This window comes from Gopherus flavomarginatus, chromosome 2 (genome assembly GCF_025201925.1).
Source record: "Gopherus flavomarginatus isolate rGopFla2 chromosome 2, rGopFla2.mat.asm, whole genome shotgun sequence".
NCBI classification, from domain to species: domain Eukaryota; kingdom Metazoa; phylum Chordata; order Testudines; family Testudinidae; genus Gopherus; species Gopherus flavomarginatus.
In genome coordinates this window covers 68,900,956-68,917,508 of record NC_066618.1, presented here as the reverse complement: position 1 = coordinate 68,917,508, position 16,553 = coordinate 68,900,956, and the positions used below count along the sequence as shown (strand labels likewise).

The 16,553-nt window shown below is 38.2% G+C and overlaps 1 protein-coding gene across 6 annotated transcripts in view; it reads left to right on the top strand.

Annotated features, from left to right (window-relative positions):
- TBC1D5 (TBC1 domain family member 5) overlaps positions 1–16,553 on the top strand; it is a 512,051-nt gene that overhangs the window by 416,575 nt on the left and 78,923 nt on the right. For 5 of the 6 annotated variants that reach the window (XM_050938356.1, XM_050938354.1, XM_050938355.1 and 2 more), the window contains 2 exons: positions 1,864–1,929; positions 14,675–14,838. In XM_050938356.1, coding sequence (XP_050794313.1) covers positions 1,864–1,929; positions 14,675–14,838 — 230 coding nt within the window. The remainder of the gene's footprint in view (positions 1–1,863; positions 1,930–14,674; positions 14,839–16,553) is intronic. The other variant, XM_050938358.1, reaches the window with a different exon arrangement.

Genomic DNA, 16,553 nt, shown 5'->3' with positions numbered 1-16,553 from the left:
AACTCTGTGGTAGAGAAGGAACTGAGGACGGTTACCCCGCGCGCGCTGGTTAGCCTTGTGGCGCAGCACAAGGAGAGACAGCACACGTTTGGGCCTAATGGACACTGCTACCGAAGTTCTTCAATCAGCAGCATAGGGATGCAGACACACCTACAGCAGACCACTCATAGGGGCTCTACTCAAAGAACCATTGTTACTACCCAAGGTGGTAAGTAACTACTTCTTCCACCTGTAAAGTTGCTCACAGTACATTTATAATGAGGGGAACTTATTTTTTATCAGAAGCTTATTTTTAAAAGATCAATAATTGGTGTTCTTTCTTCATTTTGAAGTTTTTGTCGTGCTGAATTCTTGTTAGGATAATGCCTATGCACTAACAGTAAGGTAAATGGGGAACTGTAGACTGATCTAAAAGAATACAATTAAAAATCTGCAAATTCCAGATTAGTCTGTAATGTTACAAATAATAGTTGAACTGAGTACCAAGGCACTGAGGGTGCCACCTAATTGAAAAATCAAATTCTGCTAATATTAAATTAACCTTACTCAGCCTACCCTACATTACAGGAAAAGATTGGGCATCAATACTGCTTTCTTGTGCAAGATAGCATGCTAACAGCATAAGAATTAAAATATTTTCCTGTTCGTACTGAAGGAAGGACTTCATTGTCACTGAGGTTAAATTTAAAGTTTGAGTTCAGTGTACTGTATATAGCGCTTGTTATCCTAAAAGGAAAATAAATGTGATGGTGAAAATGTCTCTGGAAAAAAAACTGGCTAAGTTGTTTCCCTTTGTGTGTCACAGGATTTCTTGTATTTTCAGAAGCCACTTACTTTTTAATTACCAGCTGGTGATGTGTTCATAGAAGAAAAGAGTTTCTCCTTCAGTTCATCTCTGTGATATTGACTGTACCTAATTTTTGTATCATTTAAACTACGCTATAAGATTTAGTTTTCCTTTAGGGTCCTTGACTGAAAAAGGCTTTTGATTTGAATGCCATTTTATCACAAGCACATATTAAATGACCAATATGAAAATGAAATGCCACCAAAATTATGTTCAGCTATTGGAGTGTCCAGGCTGCTATTCATTTTGCATGTTTACCTTTCTGAAGTAGTTGTAGTAACACAAGATCTTTGTAATCAATATAACATTATGACATGCCACTCAACACAGTGTATTTGAATTCACTATATTTTAACTTCCTGCTGATTATGTCTGGAAAACAAGTGTGTTGTTTCTGGGGCAAAAGGGAGCAGCTGTGCTTACTCAAAGCAGAGCTACATAGTAATGAATAGAATAAACTGCAGACTAATAAATCTGTTGCTTTTTTTGTTGATTTTCGTACTGCATTACCGATAACACAATTTCATACGCGATTAAGACAACGCATATTAAAATCAGCAACATAAAGGTGTGAGTTTAGCAGCGCCCTAAAACAAATTGCCACAACTAAACATATTTTGCTTCTAGCACTTCACAATAATAGCACAACACTCTGATACTATTTTGTGCATTAGTATCAGTTGTACTATCATTGTGAAGAGCCAGAAGCAAATCATGTTTAGCTGTGCAAATTTGTTCACATCTTTATGTAAATAAAAAAATCATTTTTACGCATTGGGGTTTTTTTCCAGCGTACCTGCTTTATTTTAAAAAAACACACCTTTCTTTGCCAAACAGCCCATTAATTTTTGCCAACTCTTTTACACATTTTTCAGCTACTGTTTTTGCTTGGTTCATGTTTCTTGTGTGGAGTTAGTGTCACCATCGTTCAATGAACCAAAGGTTAAAAGACCTTTATTTCAATCATTTGTATTTGTTCTTGTAAAAATCCTAAGATGTTTTTATTTATTTACTAGGAGATGTAGTTACAGGCAGCGAAGCACAGATGTCTGTTCCTGCTCAGAATCTAACAGCCCTCCAAGGTACAGTTGCTATGGCAACTCATAGTATCTCTTTGCCTGCAGCATTATCATTGGTCTGTCAAGGAACCCCCCCAACTGATTTCATCTGTGACGTTTCCATTTCCAGTGCTTATTAACTCACTGTCCTCATCCATCCACTGAGTGGCACTGTTGTTCAGAAGAAAAAAGGTTTCCCTTCAATTCATTAACATGATGATGCTGAGTGTGGCTGTAATACTGATTTACATTCACTATGTGCCAGCTTCAGTATTTGCTAAAAATCTGATTTATCTTGTATTTTGGAGTTAATTACACATGTTACTTTGTTAATATTCAGGTGCTCTTTTTTGGTGCATATATTCACAATGATCATCTTCAACTGAGACATTTTGGACTGGAAGCTTGCTGTAATTAGCAGGCGGTGCACTTTTATAGTTTACTTAAAGAGAAGGCTTAGCTGCCTGAATGTGAAATATTTAGATATAGATATCTGTAGGTTAAATTGTTTTAAATAAATTGAAAAACTGAGTTGAAAAAATTTATACCACTTAGAGTTTGGTAAAGACAGGGGAATTGTACAGTAGTTTGCCTGAACTTTGAAAATCATTAGCAAAGTCAAGTTAATAAGAAACAACACCTGTGGAAATCATTCTTTTTCAAATTTCAGTACTACAGCCTAGTTACTGCAACTGCCGTATTATAGATTAGCAGATCTGAGTACTCTTCACTTCTCCTTGAAATCCTGTCCTACCTTGGCTTTCATGGCATAGTCCTCACTTTTCTTATCCTCTTCCCCTTTTCCTGGGACTTCAGAGGGCTCTCTCCTTAATCCTTATCTTGCTCCATTCTTTATCCCTGGACAGCCTCCTCAGCCAACATGGATTCAACTATTATCTTTATGCTCACTAATGACAAATCAACTTCTCTACGGCTGATCTGTTTTCCTCCTGACCGGTCCCTGATTTCAGTATGGCTCTCCAGTGTTTGTTTCTGTATGCCTCATCTACAACTCCCCCTTAGTAAAGCTAAAACCAAACTGTTTTTTTTTTCTTCCTGAATCGTCTCCACTTTCCCCATCCTCCACTGAAGTTACTGCCACCATACTTGAGGCTTACAACCTGGAAAGTAACTTTAGCCCCTTACTCTTATTATTCCCTCATATCCAGGCAGTATCTAAATCTTGCTACTTCTTCCTCCAGAATGTATAGAAAATCAGAAACTTCCTCTCTCTGTCCTGAAACTAAAATGTTCATAACCTTTCTTATCCAATTTTGATTATCACAACCTCCTCCTCTTTAGCCTGACTTATATCTGAGTCATCATCTCCAATACCTTCAAAATGCAGTCACTAATATTCTTTCCCCTGCACACCAGTCTGTCATCCCCTCTCTGAGTCCTTCTCCTGGCTTCCCATTGTACTCTGCATTCATTTTAATCTCTCATTTTTGCCTTCAAGGCTCTGCACGCCTCCACCTCAGCCCTTTCGCCAACAATGCCAACCATGATATACAGTTCAGTTTCTTCTCCTAACCCAGCATCTGCACCTTTTTCCAGGGGTACAGAAACAGAGCCTTTGTAACCACAGGACCAGATAGAACATCAGCTGCCTTTAGCAGCAGGCAAATAGTCAGTGTTGTGGGAGCACTGCTTCTTCTGGTGTGGGGAACGTATGCTAGCTGGAGTACTCTCTGCATTTTGACTTGGCATCCTCAATCTCTGTGAGCAAATAGGCAACCATTTCTGCATCCATGCACATGTATATACATAGTAAACATACTGTGTGGTAGTGTGCTCAGACTAGTCTTACATTTAGTACTGCATCGTTTTTTATTTTCTTCTTTACATTCCTGTGATGTTTTTACCTTGAGCTTTCTGAAGTCCGTTGTGCCTCGATTGAAGGGCCCCCCCATGCATGTTTCCATTCTAGAAGGTTGGACTATTAGTATGCTATTTTGAGCTCCTTTTAATGAGGATGGAGTGTATTGATCTTAGATTGAGTAGCAGCGGGGAGAGGGTTGTTGTGATTCAGTGATGTTCCAAGGTTGCTAGTTGAAGTACTAGAGAAGAGTGGGCTGTATTTAGCTAGTGGTATTGTCTCGTTACTCTATATAGTTCTGTTTGTCGCCTTCTTACACATTGTGGCAGCACATTTGAGGAAGGGGTTCTGTTCCTTATTTATTTATTTTGATTCTACTTGATTTTCCCAAATTATATGCTTCCTTAGATGTCCTCATTGTGGTTAGCCATTCTGTAGGGTGAGTGTACTATGCCATTATTTGGTAAGTGTGGTGAATCAGTGGGACATGACACAAAGTCCCAGATGTTATTTTTTATTTACTCTGCTGAGGTCCTGAAACCTGTGCCATGCAGGCAATGTTCAAATGTGTTCTTCCAACATAGAGTGAAGATTCTTAAGTTTTCAAAAATGGACACAGGTGGAATAAATCTGAAATAGTTGACACAAGCATTATGGTAAGACTTTGTGATTTCTACAATGCAAGTCTCAAGGGAGCTGCAACTCTGCCAAATTTTAGACTGACAGCGGTGGAGTTTGCTATTTAAATGGGTCCTGTTTTGTTAATCAAAGCATATAGGGCTGGTTTGACTTGTCTTTGATTTGTTTTCTCCAATTTTAGATTTGGCAGCCTTTCTGGTCATTGATGATAGCCTGTTTTAATTAATTATGATTCGCCCCTTGTCATAAATAGATAGTTAAGGGTTAATGTCTCTTTTACCTGTAAAGGGTTAACAAGCTCAGTGAACCTGGCTGATACCTGACCAAAGGACCAATTGGGAGACAAGATACTTTCAAATCTTGGTGGAGGGAAGTCTTTTTTTTTTGTGCTTTTTGTCCTGTTCTTTGTTCTCTCATGGGATTAAGAGAAGCCAGACATGTAACCAGATTTCTCCAATCTTACTGAACAGTCTCTCAGGTTCCAGATAGTAAGTAATAGATAGAAAGTGGATTAGATTTATGTTTGTTTTCTTTATTTGCAAATGTGTATTTTGCTGGAAGGATATTTCACTTCTGTTTGCTGTAACTTATACTTAGGCTGGGAGGGGGAGTCCCTCTGGTCTTGGTGAAGCTGAGACCCTGTAAACATTTTTCCATCTTGATTTTACAGAGATAATTTTTACTTTTTCTTTCTTTAATTAAAAGCTTTTCTTTTAAGAACCTGATTGATTTTTTTATTCCAAGGGAACTGGGTCTGAACTCACCAGGGATTGATGGGGGGAAAGGAGAGAAGGGGGAGGGAAAGGTTAATTTCTCTCTGTGTTAGGATCCAAGGAGTTGGGATCAGTGTCTCTCTCTCAGGGAGAGTCGGGGAGGGGGGGAGGTGAATTTCCTCTCTGTTTTAAAATTCAAGGAGTTTGAATCACAGTGATCTCCCAGTGTAACCCAGGGAGGGGAAAATCTGGGAGGAAGAAAGGAGAGGGGAATGGTTTATTTCCCTTTGTTTTAAGACCCAAGGGGTTTGGGTCTTGCGTCCCCCAGGGAAGGTTTTGGGGGACAGGGAGTGTACCCAAACACTATATTTTGGGTTGGTGGCAGCGTGATAAAATCTAAGCTAGGAATTAAGCTTAGAAGGTTCATGCAGGTCCCCACTTTCTGAACACTAAAGTTCAAAGTGGGAAAGAGACCCTGACACCCCTCCTTTCTGATTCTTGATATGTAGTTCTTGATCTTCCCAATAATTGTCGATATCACAGTAGTGTCCACAGAAATGAAGTAGACACAAAGTTCAATAGTGATTATTTTCCTTAGGTTTTCTCAAATTTATGTGCAAGTTCTTTTTTCATAGTCTAGTGTCCATTTGAGCAATCATAGACTCTAAGGTCAGAAGGGACCATTATGATCATCTAGTCTGACCTCCTGCACAATGCAGGCCAGAGAATCTCACCCATCCACTCCTGTAACAAACTCCTAACCTATGTCTGAGTTATTGAAGTCCTCAAATTGTGGTTTGAAGACCTCAAGCTGCAGAGAATCCTCCTGCAAGTGACCCATGCCCCATGCTGCAGAGAAAGGTGAAAAACCTCCAGGGCCTCTGCCAATCTGCCCTGGAGGAAAATTCCTTCCCGACCCCAAATATGGCGATCAGTTAAACCCTGAGCATGTGGGCAAGACTCACCAGCCAGCACCCAGGAAAGAATTCTCTGTAGTAACTCAGATCCCACCCCATCTAACATCCCATCATAGACCACTGGGCATACTTACCTGCTGATAATCAAAGATCAATTGCCAAAATTAGGTTATCCCATCATACCACCGCCTCCATAAACTTATCAAGCTTAGTCTTAGAACCAGATATGTCTTTTGCCCCCGCTACTCCCCTTGGAAGGCTATTCCAGAACTTCACTCCTCTAATGGTTAGAAACCTTGGTCTAATTTCAAGTCTAAACTTCCTGGTGTCCAGTTTTTATCCATTTGTTCTTGTGTCCACATTGGTACTAAGCATAAATAATTCCTCTCCCTCCCTAATATTTATCCCTCTAATATATTTATAAAGAGCAATCATATTCCCCCCCACACACACACACACCTTCTTTTGGTTAGGCTAAACAAGCCAAGCTCTTTATGTCTCCTTTCATAAGACAGGTTTTCCATTCCTCGGATCATCCTAGTAGCCCTTCTCTGTACCTGTTCCAGTTTGAATTCATCCTTTTTAAACATGGGAGACCAGAAATGCACACAGTATTTCAGATGAGGTCTCACCAGTGCCTTGTATAATGGTACTAACACCGCCTTATGTCTGCTGGAAATACCTTGCCTAATGCATCCTAAAACCGAATTAGTTTTTTTAACAGCCATATCACATTGGCAGCTCATAGTCATCCTGTGATCAACCAACACTCCGAGGTCCTTCTCCTCCTCTGTCACTTCCAACTGATGTGTCCCCAATTTATAACTAAAATTCTTGTTGTTAATCTCTAAATGCATGACCTTGCACTTTTCACTATTAAATTTCATCCTTTTACTATTACTCCAGTTTACAAGGTCATCCAGATCTTCATGTATGATATCCTGGTCCTTCTCTGTTTTAGCAATACATCCCAGCTTTGTGTCATCCACAGACTTTATTAGCACATTCCCACTTTTTGTGCCAAGGTTAGTAATAAGAAGATTAAATAAGATTAGTCCCAAAACTGATTCCTGAGGAACTGCACTAGTAACCTCCTTCCAGCCTTACAGTTCACCTTTCAGTATGACCCATTGTAGTCTCCCCTTTAACCAGTTCCTTATACATCTTTCAATTTTCATATTGATCCCCATCTTTTCCAATTTAACTAATAACTCCCCATGTGGAGCCGTATCAAATGCCTTACTGAAATCAAGGTAAATTAGATCCACTGCGTTTCCTTTGTCTAAAAAATCTGTTGCCTTCTCAAAGAAAGAGATCAGGTTGGTTTGGCACAACCTACCTTTTGTAAAACCATGTTGTATTTTGTCCCAATTACCACTGACCTCAATGTCCTTAACTACTTTCTCCTTCCAAATTTTTTCCAAGACCTTGCATACTACAGATGTCAAACTAATAGGCCTATAGTTACTTATGTCTGAAAAATATAGGTATATATTTATGCTCATCATTTCTTCTGTTTAGTGCTTTCTATATTTTAGCTTTCATAGCATTCCATGTAATTTTTTCTAGTTGTCATTTGATTATCCATTTGTATAGAGTAAGTGTTCAATTGTGCCAAATCTCTTGATCTCATTTAAGTAATTCCTCTGTAGAACAGTGTTGTTGTGCAGTCCACTGAGCTCCTTGTTGTAGATAGTTTTTCTACTGCCAGGGTAGTATGCCAGGGTCATTTATAAGTATTGATTTATTTTAATCTTTTCTGTAAACTGTAATCCTTTCTTTGCGATCAGTCCGATGACATGATATTTACCAAAAGGACAGTTTGCTGCCCTTTTCCATTTCCTGTGTGATTTATATTTTTGGGGGTTAGTCCTGTGAGAACATGCAAAAATACTTTCACTTTTACAACTCACCTTTTCCGTTATGTGGGTTTGATTGAAACTGTGGTATTATTTGCATGCATGATGCTGTGATGTGTTCCAAGTACTGTATATCTATTTCTGCGTACATTGATGGTATTTGTGAACCTATTGCTACATCATCTGCTGGCCCACAGTGTTCACTAATATAGTTAAAACAGGTTGAGCACAAAAGTATGTAATGGGATCAGATGTAATATAAGATCTATCATTTTTTTCACATTGTTCTTTGTTTCAATTATCCTGAGCAAATATAGAAGTTACCTAGTTATCACTTATTCAGGGGGAAGATAGCTTATTTAGCTTACCCTTTATATGTTATGTATTTTTTTAGATTTCTTTCTTCTCATTGTATCTTTGATTTCACATTCCTCACCCAGTAAGTTATTCTTATTTTTAGCATTTATATTTCCCAGCCATGACTTAAGATCTGTGAAATATACCCTTCAGATTACATCGTAACTATAAAAATTTTATGCAAAATTCTGAAAAGTTGCTATCAACCATTGTGATGGGTTAGAAAAAGAGATGGTATATAAGGTAGGTAGGACCTAAACTTTCTAAGATTTATTTCTCAATCAATACCAACAACTTGGATTGTATTCAAAAATGACCTGAAGTATCTTATACTTCCACCACTGCACCCTAACAGGTATGGATGGAACAATGCAAGTTGCTCCATTCTTTCTTTCTCTGAGAGGGTCCACGTCTTAGTTTTGGGTAATTCTGCCTCAGGACTTTCTCATATGAGAAACACCGGGGTCCTGTACTATCCATCTTCCTTTCAGTGGGTACATGATGCTGCTGTGGTAAAATTGTTCAGATAAGGGCTAGCTGCTGAAACTGAGTCCTTACAATATGGGAGATTATGCTGCTTGTCTGGGGCAAATACCAGGAAGATACAGTAGGTAGATATCTACCTTCTCAGCTGAGGGGGCATTTACCTTTTGTTAACAAGTTTAGTCTTGGGGCCCACTAGATACTATCTACTTTGGGCTTTCAGAGAGCAGTAGTATCCAATATTGTTTTTATTCATGTTCATTATTAAAGAAGGTTGGGACTTTTCCTTTGGGCACTGACCCCTTCCTAATTTTGTCACCTCCAGATTAGTTTACTGTGACATGAAACTTCTATTAACATAAGCAGAAAGTGGCTTCCAACTTGTTTAGCGGTGGTTTTCACATGGAGCATATTACAGCAGTGCTCCATCTGTACTGGATCCCAGAGTGTTTACAAGTCTAATTCAAGGTGCTAATTTGATCTCTACTGCTCTACGTCATTTAGTATAAATCCTGGCTATCTTGGAGATTGCCTCTTTCCTCATGTCCCTTCCCTAGAGTTGAAATTAGCAGAGGTGATTGATTATTGTTGCTGCTGCTATTATCTAAAGCTTCAAGATTTAAACCATTAAGGGATGGAGACAGAGCACTTTCACTGTGTGGCCCATGTCCCAGGAACTCATTTCTCCCAACAAAGCCAAAGTTAGCTGACTGCAAAGCCTATCAGTTTTTTTCAGTTCTTTCCTGAGGGACATGGCTTAGGAGCTGAAGGTTAGTCTGAGTGAAAGCTGTTTACTCCTTTTAGTTGTCACTGTATTAGATTTTTTTTTGTATCAATGTGGCTTTTTTTTAAACGTGTATATTACCCAAGAGAGCATCACAGGACACTTTATAAACTAAATTGCTAGGGAGAACATTCATAAAGCAAAAAATATTGAGAAAAATTAGACTAATTATCTTTTGTAGAAGATCTTCAACCACCATCTCCTACATTCAGAATGATTCCAACTAGAATACCAAATATGGGATTAAAAAAAAAAAAGCTGAAATTTCAGGAAGTTTGAATTCAAACTAAATTTCAAATCCAAGCCTAGTGAGTCAGGCTCATCTCTATTTGTTATTTAGTCATAAAATACAATGCACATATTGGAGCATTTATAAAATAATTCAGATGATGTTTCAGAGCGTAAGGCCAAAAGTGGTGATTGTGAATAGAGAAGTGCAGGAGTCATCTTGAATTGTGTTGTGCCTTAGCAGTGTTTTCCATGGCAATGGTTTCATGTTTTATCCTGAACCTTGTTTTTTAGCCCTGCTTTGTCATCATTCCAGAACCACACTGAACATTGTTTTCTACTGTAGAAGATCAATATCAGGCATTCAGTATATTCATTCATTTATTTAGTCAATTACATTTTAATGTGCAACTTTCAGCGTGCTACCTGAAGCCTTTCTTGTTTCAGTAAAGCAGCTAGAAAAATAGCAGCTTTGTTGGATCGTGAGAAATATGACCCTTTTTAAAGGTTCTTGTAATTTTATAATTTCTGCTTTCAAAGATGGCCACCATCACCCACACTTTCCAATGGGGCTGAAGCCAGGCTGACCATGTAAAGGTTGAGCAGAGAATGGAAACTGGGAGTGCATCAGGGAAGAGGGAATGTGTTAGAGGATGGGACAGGAAGCTCTGAGAGACAGAAGGCAGGGTGAGGTCAGTGCAGAGAAATGTAGAGAGACAGAGACAGACTTGGGGGGGAATGAGGGAGAGGAAGGCAAAAGGAGACTACAGGGAATTCGGGGAAAAGTGGGAAAAGGTTTATTCATCACGTTTTCTACCCCTCAGGAAGCTTGTTGAACATTCAAATCAATCTTCCTTGCATTCTGCTCAATTACCCATCATCTGATTCTGCAGTGTGTGGTGTCTTATTTACTGTTGTCTGAAGAATTGGCCAGGACACGAGATTTCAGTGTATCCAGTTGTTTGTTTTTAAATAGTTTTCATTTGAAGCATCTTCCCAAGATCACATGTTTGTTTGGGTTTGTATGTTTTCTTTAAGAAAAACTATAATTTTATCCAAAAATTAAACCCAGTATTATGTGCAGTACATATTGCAAGTATCAGAATGCTATTGAGAACTCTACAATGGGACCCAGCCAGCCAGAGTCTCTTGGATGTCTAGGAGACTTTGCATTGGTGGACCTCATTCTAGGATCGAAGCCTTAGATGACACTGCAGAGTGTTAATGTATTTTCTAAATATATATAATAACAAAAAGTAGACTTGTGTTTCCTAGTCTTTTAATTTTTATTAATCTGTGGTGTTAATGTTCCATGTGGCTTTTTGGTATCTTAATCTCTCTCTTGCTTTCTACAGCCTTTTCTAACTTTGTTTTCTATTGTAGTTTTCTATTGTTTTATCTCTGTATGGTGTAGCTTTATTATGGAAACACATTTCGAGGAGTAAAACTGCAGTCCATATTGGAGGGAGGAATGTGATTTACCACAGATAGGGAGTTGTTAAATTTTTCAAAATAGTTTAAGCAACAACCATTACAAAATACAGACCATGCTAGTAGCTGTATGCAATTATATATAGTATGCGCAAGAGTGAAATTGACATGGAAGGTTGAAGCAGCAATAAGCTTTTTGTAAAATCAAGGTCAGATTGTAAGGAGATTTACCAGAAAACCAGTGAGTAACTTTATATCTGTGCACGCAGGTCACTTCCTTTGTGTGAATAATTTTTGATGTCATAGAGGTTAGTAAAACAAAAGGGATTCATCGTCAGAATAGCTGACCGTCCAATGTGATGACTGTAGTGTACACTGAATTCACAGATGTAAGCATGCATGAAATCAAATATAAGGCCCTACTTAGTTTGTGATATTGCAGAAATTGCAGATCCCACAATATTAGGATTCCATCGCCATTTTGTCAACCAGGTGCCTGGCAGTGGGACACTGGCTGCCAGCCACCTGGTGCTAACAGAAAGACCCCAGCCACCCGGGGCTGATGGAGGGAGCCCTTCGCATTAATGACTGTAATATAGATGCACCAAAATGTCTGGTTATCAAAAAAAAGTAGTAGGCATAACGTCGTACGTGAATGTTTATATTGTTCCAGCAAATTTTTCTGAAATAGGTTTTCTCTGCCTTTTCCAAATTACTGCAATTAATAAAGGTCTAGTATTACTTTTCCGCCATTTTCAATGTCTTGTCCACAACTCAGCTGCAATTATTTGACAATCATCCCATGATTCAAGTAGGGTCCTAATTATATATCAATTCACAGAAGCAGCAAAATCAGAAAAGAGAAGTGAGAACGAAAATAATTACAGAAGACTTAAAAGAATCCTGGTCCGTAATTTCTCATGGCATTTTATCACTTTTTTCACTGCAATAGTATTTAACTTTCCTTTCAAATTAGGATTTTGTGCCCCTCATACTAGATCCACTTTCCCATATGCACCTTTAAAAAAGCTTTTTTAAAAACCCTAGCTCCGCTTTTATCCTCCATCCCAATTCATCTTTGCAACCCTAGTGGCAGTACATCACTTAATGAAAACTGGGATATTAGTTGTTTTTGTTATGGGGCTATTAAATTAATATTTTAAATATTAAAAGCAACCCTGTGGACCTAAATAAATGTTTTTGTTTCTTGCCAAGGCTAACTCTATTGCTAATATAGGAATTATCATTTTGCATCAGATCAGTGGGCCATCTAATCCACTATAGTGGATAGTGGCCAGCACCAGATGCTTCAGAGGAAGGTGCAAGAAACCCCACAGTAAATTGCCCCCTATGAAGGCCTCATCCTAATATCTGATCGTTGTAGAGTGGCTTAAGCCCTGAAGCATGAGATTTTTATATTTCTTCCCAAAATGTGATCAGCATTAACTGTAATAACTCTAGATTTCCATCCTGGTTAAGTTCTTGACCTAAACATCATCATGTGGCAATTATGCACTGTGTGAATAGTTTTTCCTTTTCAGTTTTGAATTTGCTACCTATCAATGTCATTGAATGTCTCCTTGTTCTTGAGTGATATGAGACAGGGAACAGAGAAGCTCTTGATCTACATCTTCTATATTATTTGTAGGTGGTACTGTTCTCTTAAAACCACTGTCATATTTCATTTTTATCAACAGTAGTAGAGGCAAAAGCTGTCTTAGCTCCCTGAATACCTTACCTGTTGTGAACTCAGGGACCTTGAAATTTTTTTCCCCACTACGCTAAACAAAAAATCCATAGGAGTTGGAGAAGTGTAGCTCCACGTGCCATAGTGCCATGCAAACATTAGGCAAGTGAAAATAAACTTTTTTTCTTTTTTTTTTTTTTTACATAATGTTCAGTGGAAACAAGTATTTCCTTTTTGGAACTCGCATCTCCTTATCTTCAAAATGCTTCAGTTCAGCTGTTGAGAACATTGATTGGATCAGCTGTTATGAGGCAAAGTATAAAATCAGTTGGGTGTACTCTGAGCTTTCTTTCAATATTCTGATTTGCATATTTCTAAACTATGCTTCAGAGAAAATGGGCAGAGAAAGACGTAGGGTATGTTTACACTGCAATTAAAAACCTGTGCTGGCTCATGCCAGCTGATTTGGGTGTGTGGGGCTTGGGCTTTAAGCGCCTAATGAATGATAGCATGTAACAGGTGACGAGCCCTATATTTATATTTCAAATTTTATTATGAGTCGAAGAGCCAGGAGTTTATATGCTCAACCTTTCCATAATGTGAATTCATTTTATTTTATTTTATTTTATTTTATTTTATTTTATTTTATTTTATTTTATTTTATTTTATGTATTATAGCACTGCCTGGTGTGCTTGATGCTGCACAGGCGTATAGGAGGATACAGTCAGAATATAAAAAAATGTATGTGTTAGCTCTGCACCACTATGATAGAAAATACAGTTTTGGGACTATCGGATCAGAAGGGAGAATTGACTTTCCTTTTATACTTATTTAGCAACCCTAATAAGCTTAATGCAAGTTAGTATGGATTTCTCTGGACATGTTGAAACAACTGATAGTAACATTTATAAAGGAAAGTTTTTGAGAGTTGGAACTAATTCCTATGAATTTGGTGTAACTTCTCAAAGTGAAATCAACCATATTCTGTTTGTTTCTCATTGGTGCAAGAAGATTAAACTGAATAGATGATTTGCGTCTATTAAAATATTTACATCTTAGTTCTTTTCTTAGGGGCTCTTAATTCTCAATCCTAGTACTTGAGCTGTAGTCATGCAGAACAACTCCCAACGATGGAAGAAAAGTAGAAAATAGAACATCATAAAAGTCTTTCTTCACAGCCATATATATATATGAATTCTTTAAACAAAAAATTCTTATCCATTTCCATCCCTTTTCCCCCACCACTTATTGTGTGTAAGACTGAAGGCTTCACATCAATCTTCTCATATTAATTATGTGTGTCATACAAATTACTAAGGAACCACTAGGTATCATATGTGCTTATTAAGATTTGGTGTTGTTTTTCTATGCTCTCTCATTAGAAATATACAGAGGCCTGTATGTCAGAGTAGTTCTCCATATGTCACAATGCATACAGACACTTTAATTTTGCAAAATCTCATTCTGTGTTCATCTGTTTATGAATCTCAGTGAGCAGCACATGGGAGCAGGTCTACACTACAGCAGGGATCAACACTCTGAGAATGAACCACCAGCGATCGATTTAGCAGGTCTTGTAAAGACCCACCAAATTCACTGCAGATCACTCTCCAGTTGATCCCTGTACTCTACCTTTGAAGACAAGTAATCTCCTTTCAGCCCCTCATAGTGCAGATCCCATGGTAACTTGTCCTAAAGTACATCAACTTCAGCTATGTAATTCACGTAGCTGGAGTTGCGTAGCATAGGTCAACTTACTGCAGTAGTGTAGACATAGCCTGAGACGCAAAGTATTTGATCGAGCACTTTTCCACTGATTTAATGATTTGTTGCTCTGTGCTTGTTTTACAGGCCAAAGTTCAAAAAATGTCAGTTCATCTCCAAGCATAGAGAGCTTGTCTGCAGGACGTGAATACACAGGATCTCCTCCTTTGTCTGCATCCAAGAAAGATTTCTTTTTCAGTACCATCTCCCGTTCTCGTTCCCACAGCAAAACTATGGGCAGAAAAGAGTCTGTAAGTTCCTGAACATTGTGAGCTGGTTTGGGTTTGGTATTTTTTCCATGGCATATTGTTTCACTTATTGGAATTGATATTCTTTCTTATTAATTGTTTGCCTTTGAAAATATTCCCCAAGCAGAAATTAATGACAAACCAGAAATCACTGAAGGTATTTGTATAATATTGTTTGCTAAATAGCATCTGCTCTTTGCTCTCAATCCCACAACCCTACATTATCTTCTGAAGTCTCTCGTGGGCCAGATCAGAGGAGAGACTCCTGCAAGTTCATTTCTTTCATTAGACTTCAGGAGTGGGCCTGAAACTAATAAATAGTTCAGACACTGACTTTATAGTCATCAGATCCAAATGTATCCCCCTTAAATTCCCTAATATACTAGAAGTTTCCCACAATGTCTGTCACATCTGTATCCTACAATGACAGTTATATCTCCAAGCAGCCACTTTGTTAAGCCACAAGAAATTCTTATATAAAAAACTTATTGCTTTCATGTAAGGAAATCTGCTGATGTGATAGGTGCTGTGTAAGAACTTACCACCTTACTAAAGAGCTTAGAGGAGATCTAGTTTGATTAATCTTGTGTGTTATGGGCTCAAGCTCCTTCACTGAAATAAAAAATAATTAATTTAAACTTAAAAAAAAATTTTCTTCAGCCATCGGCCTCACATAATCTTTCTGATTGTTAGAGACATATTTATGTAATGAAAAACTGTAGAGTTTTTTGCTCAAAAATGGAGGGAAAATGTACGTTTTCTGTGTTTTTACAAATTTATGTTGATAGAATTTCCTGTTAATTTCACCAAGTAATTGTAATAGCAAAATTTCTGTACTATACCAAAACTTTCAATATTCAGAGATCCCAGAAATACAAACGCACAATGATAAGTTAAAGACAGAATGGAAACGTTAACTGTGAATGTCATAACTTTAAAGTTTTAACCCTAAGATTACAAATAATATAGATTTTTCTGTTTGGTATTTAAAATTTGCTACCTTACTGGAAAAGTGTTTTTTTTTTAAATATTATATTTTTAAATTTAAGACCTTGCCTACTTGTTATTCAAATGAAGAAAACATGTCTAGTCAGCTTTTTACTCAGCTCTGTTCAAACAATATACTGGGATTAATGAAGACACTGGAGTGGGAGTTACTTGCTTTTTCCTTTTATTGGGGTGCCTAAAGACACAAGTATATAAGGCCTTGTCTACACTGGCAAGTTTCTGCACAGTAAAACAGCTTTCTGCATTGTAACTCCTAAGATGTACACGCTGCCAAGCCACTTAGTGCACAGAAACTAAGAGACAAGAGGTGTACAGCTTTCTGCGCCAGCACAGACATCCTGGTCAATTACAGTGCTGCGATTGGCCTCCAAGAGGTGTCCCACAATGCCTGTTCTTGCCCCTCTGGTCATCAGTTTGAACTCTACTGACCTGCCCTCAGGTGACCAACTGTGAGCCCCACCCCTTAAATTCCTTTGGAATTTTGAACGTCCCCTTCCTGTTTGTTCGTTGATGCGTCCAATGGTCTCAGAGCATTTTTCCAGGTGACCATGTCTGCTCCATGCACCAGGCGATCTGCCGCTTAGAGCAATGCTGAGCTGCTGGACCTCATCAGCATTTGGGGAGAGGAGGCTGTCCAGTCCCAGCTGCACTTCAGCCATAAGATTTATGATACCCATGGACAAATTTCACAATGCATGACACAAAGGGGT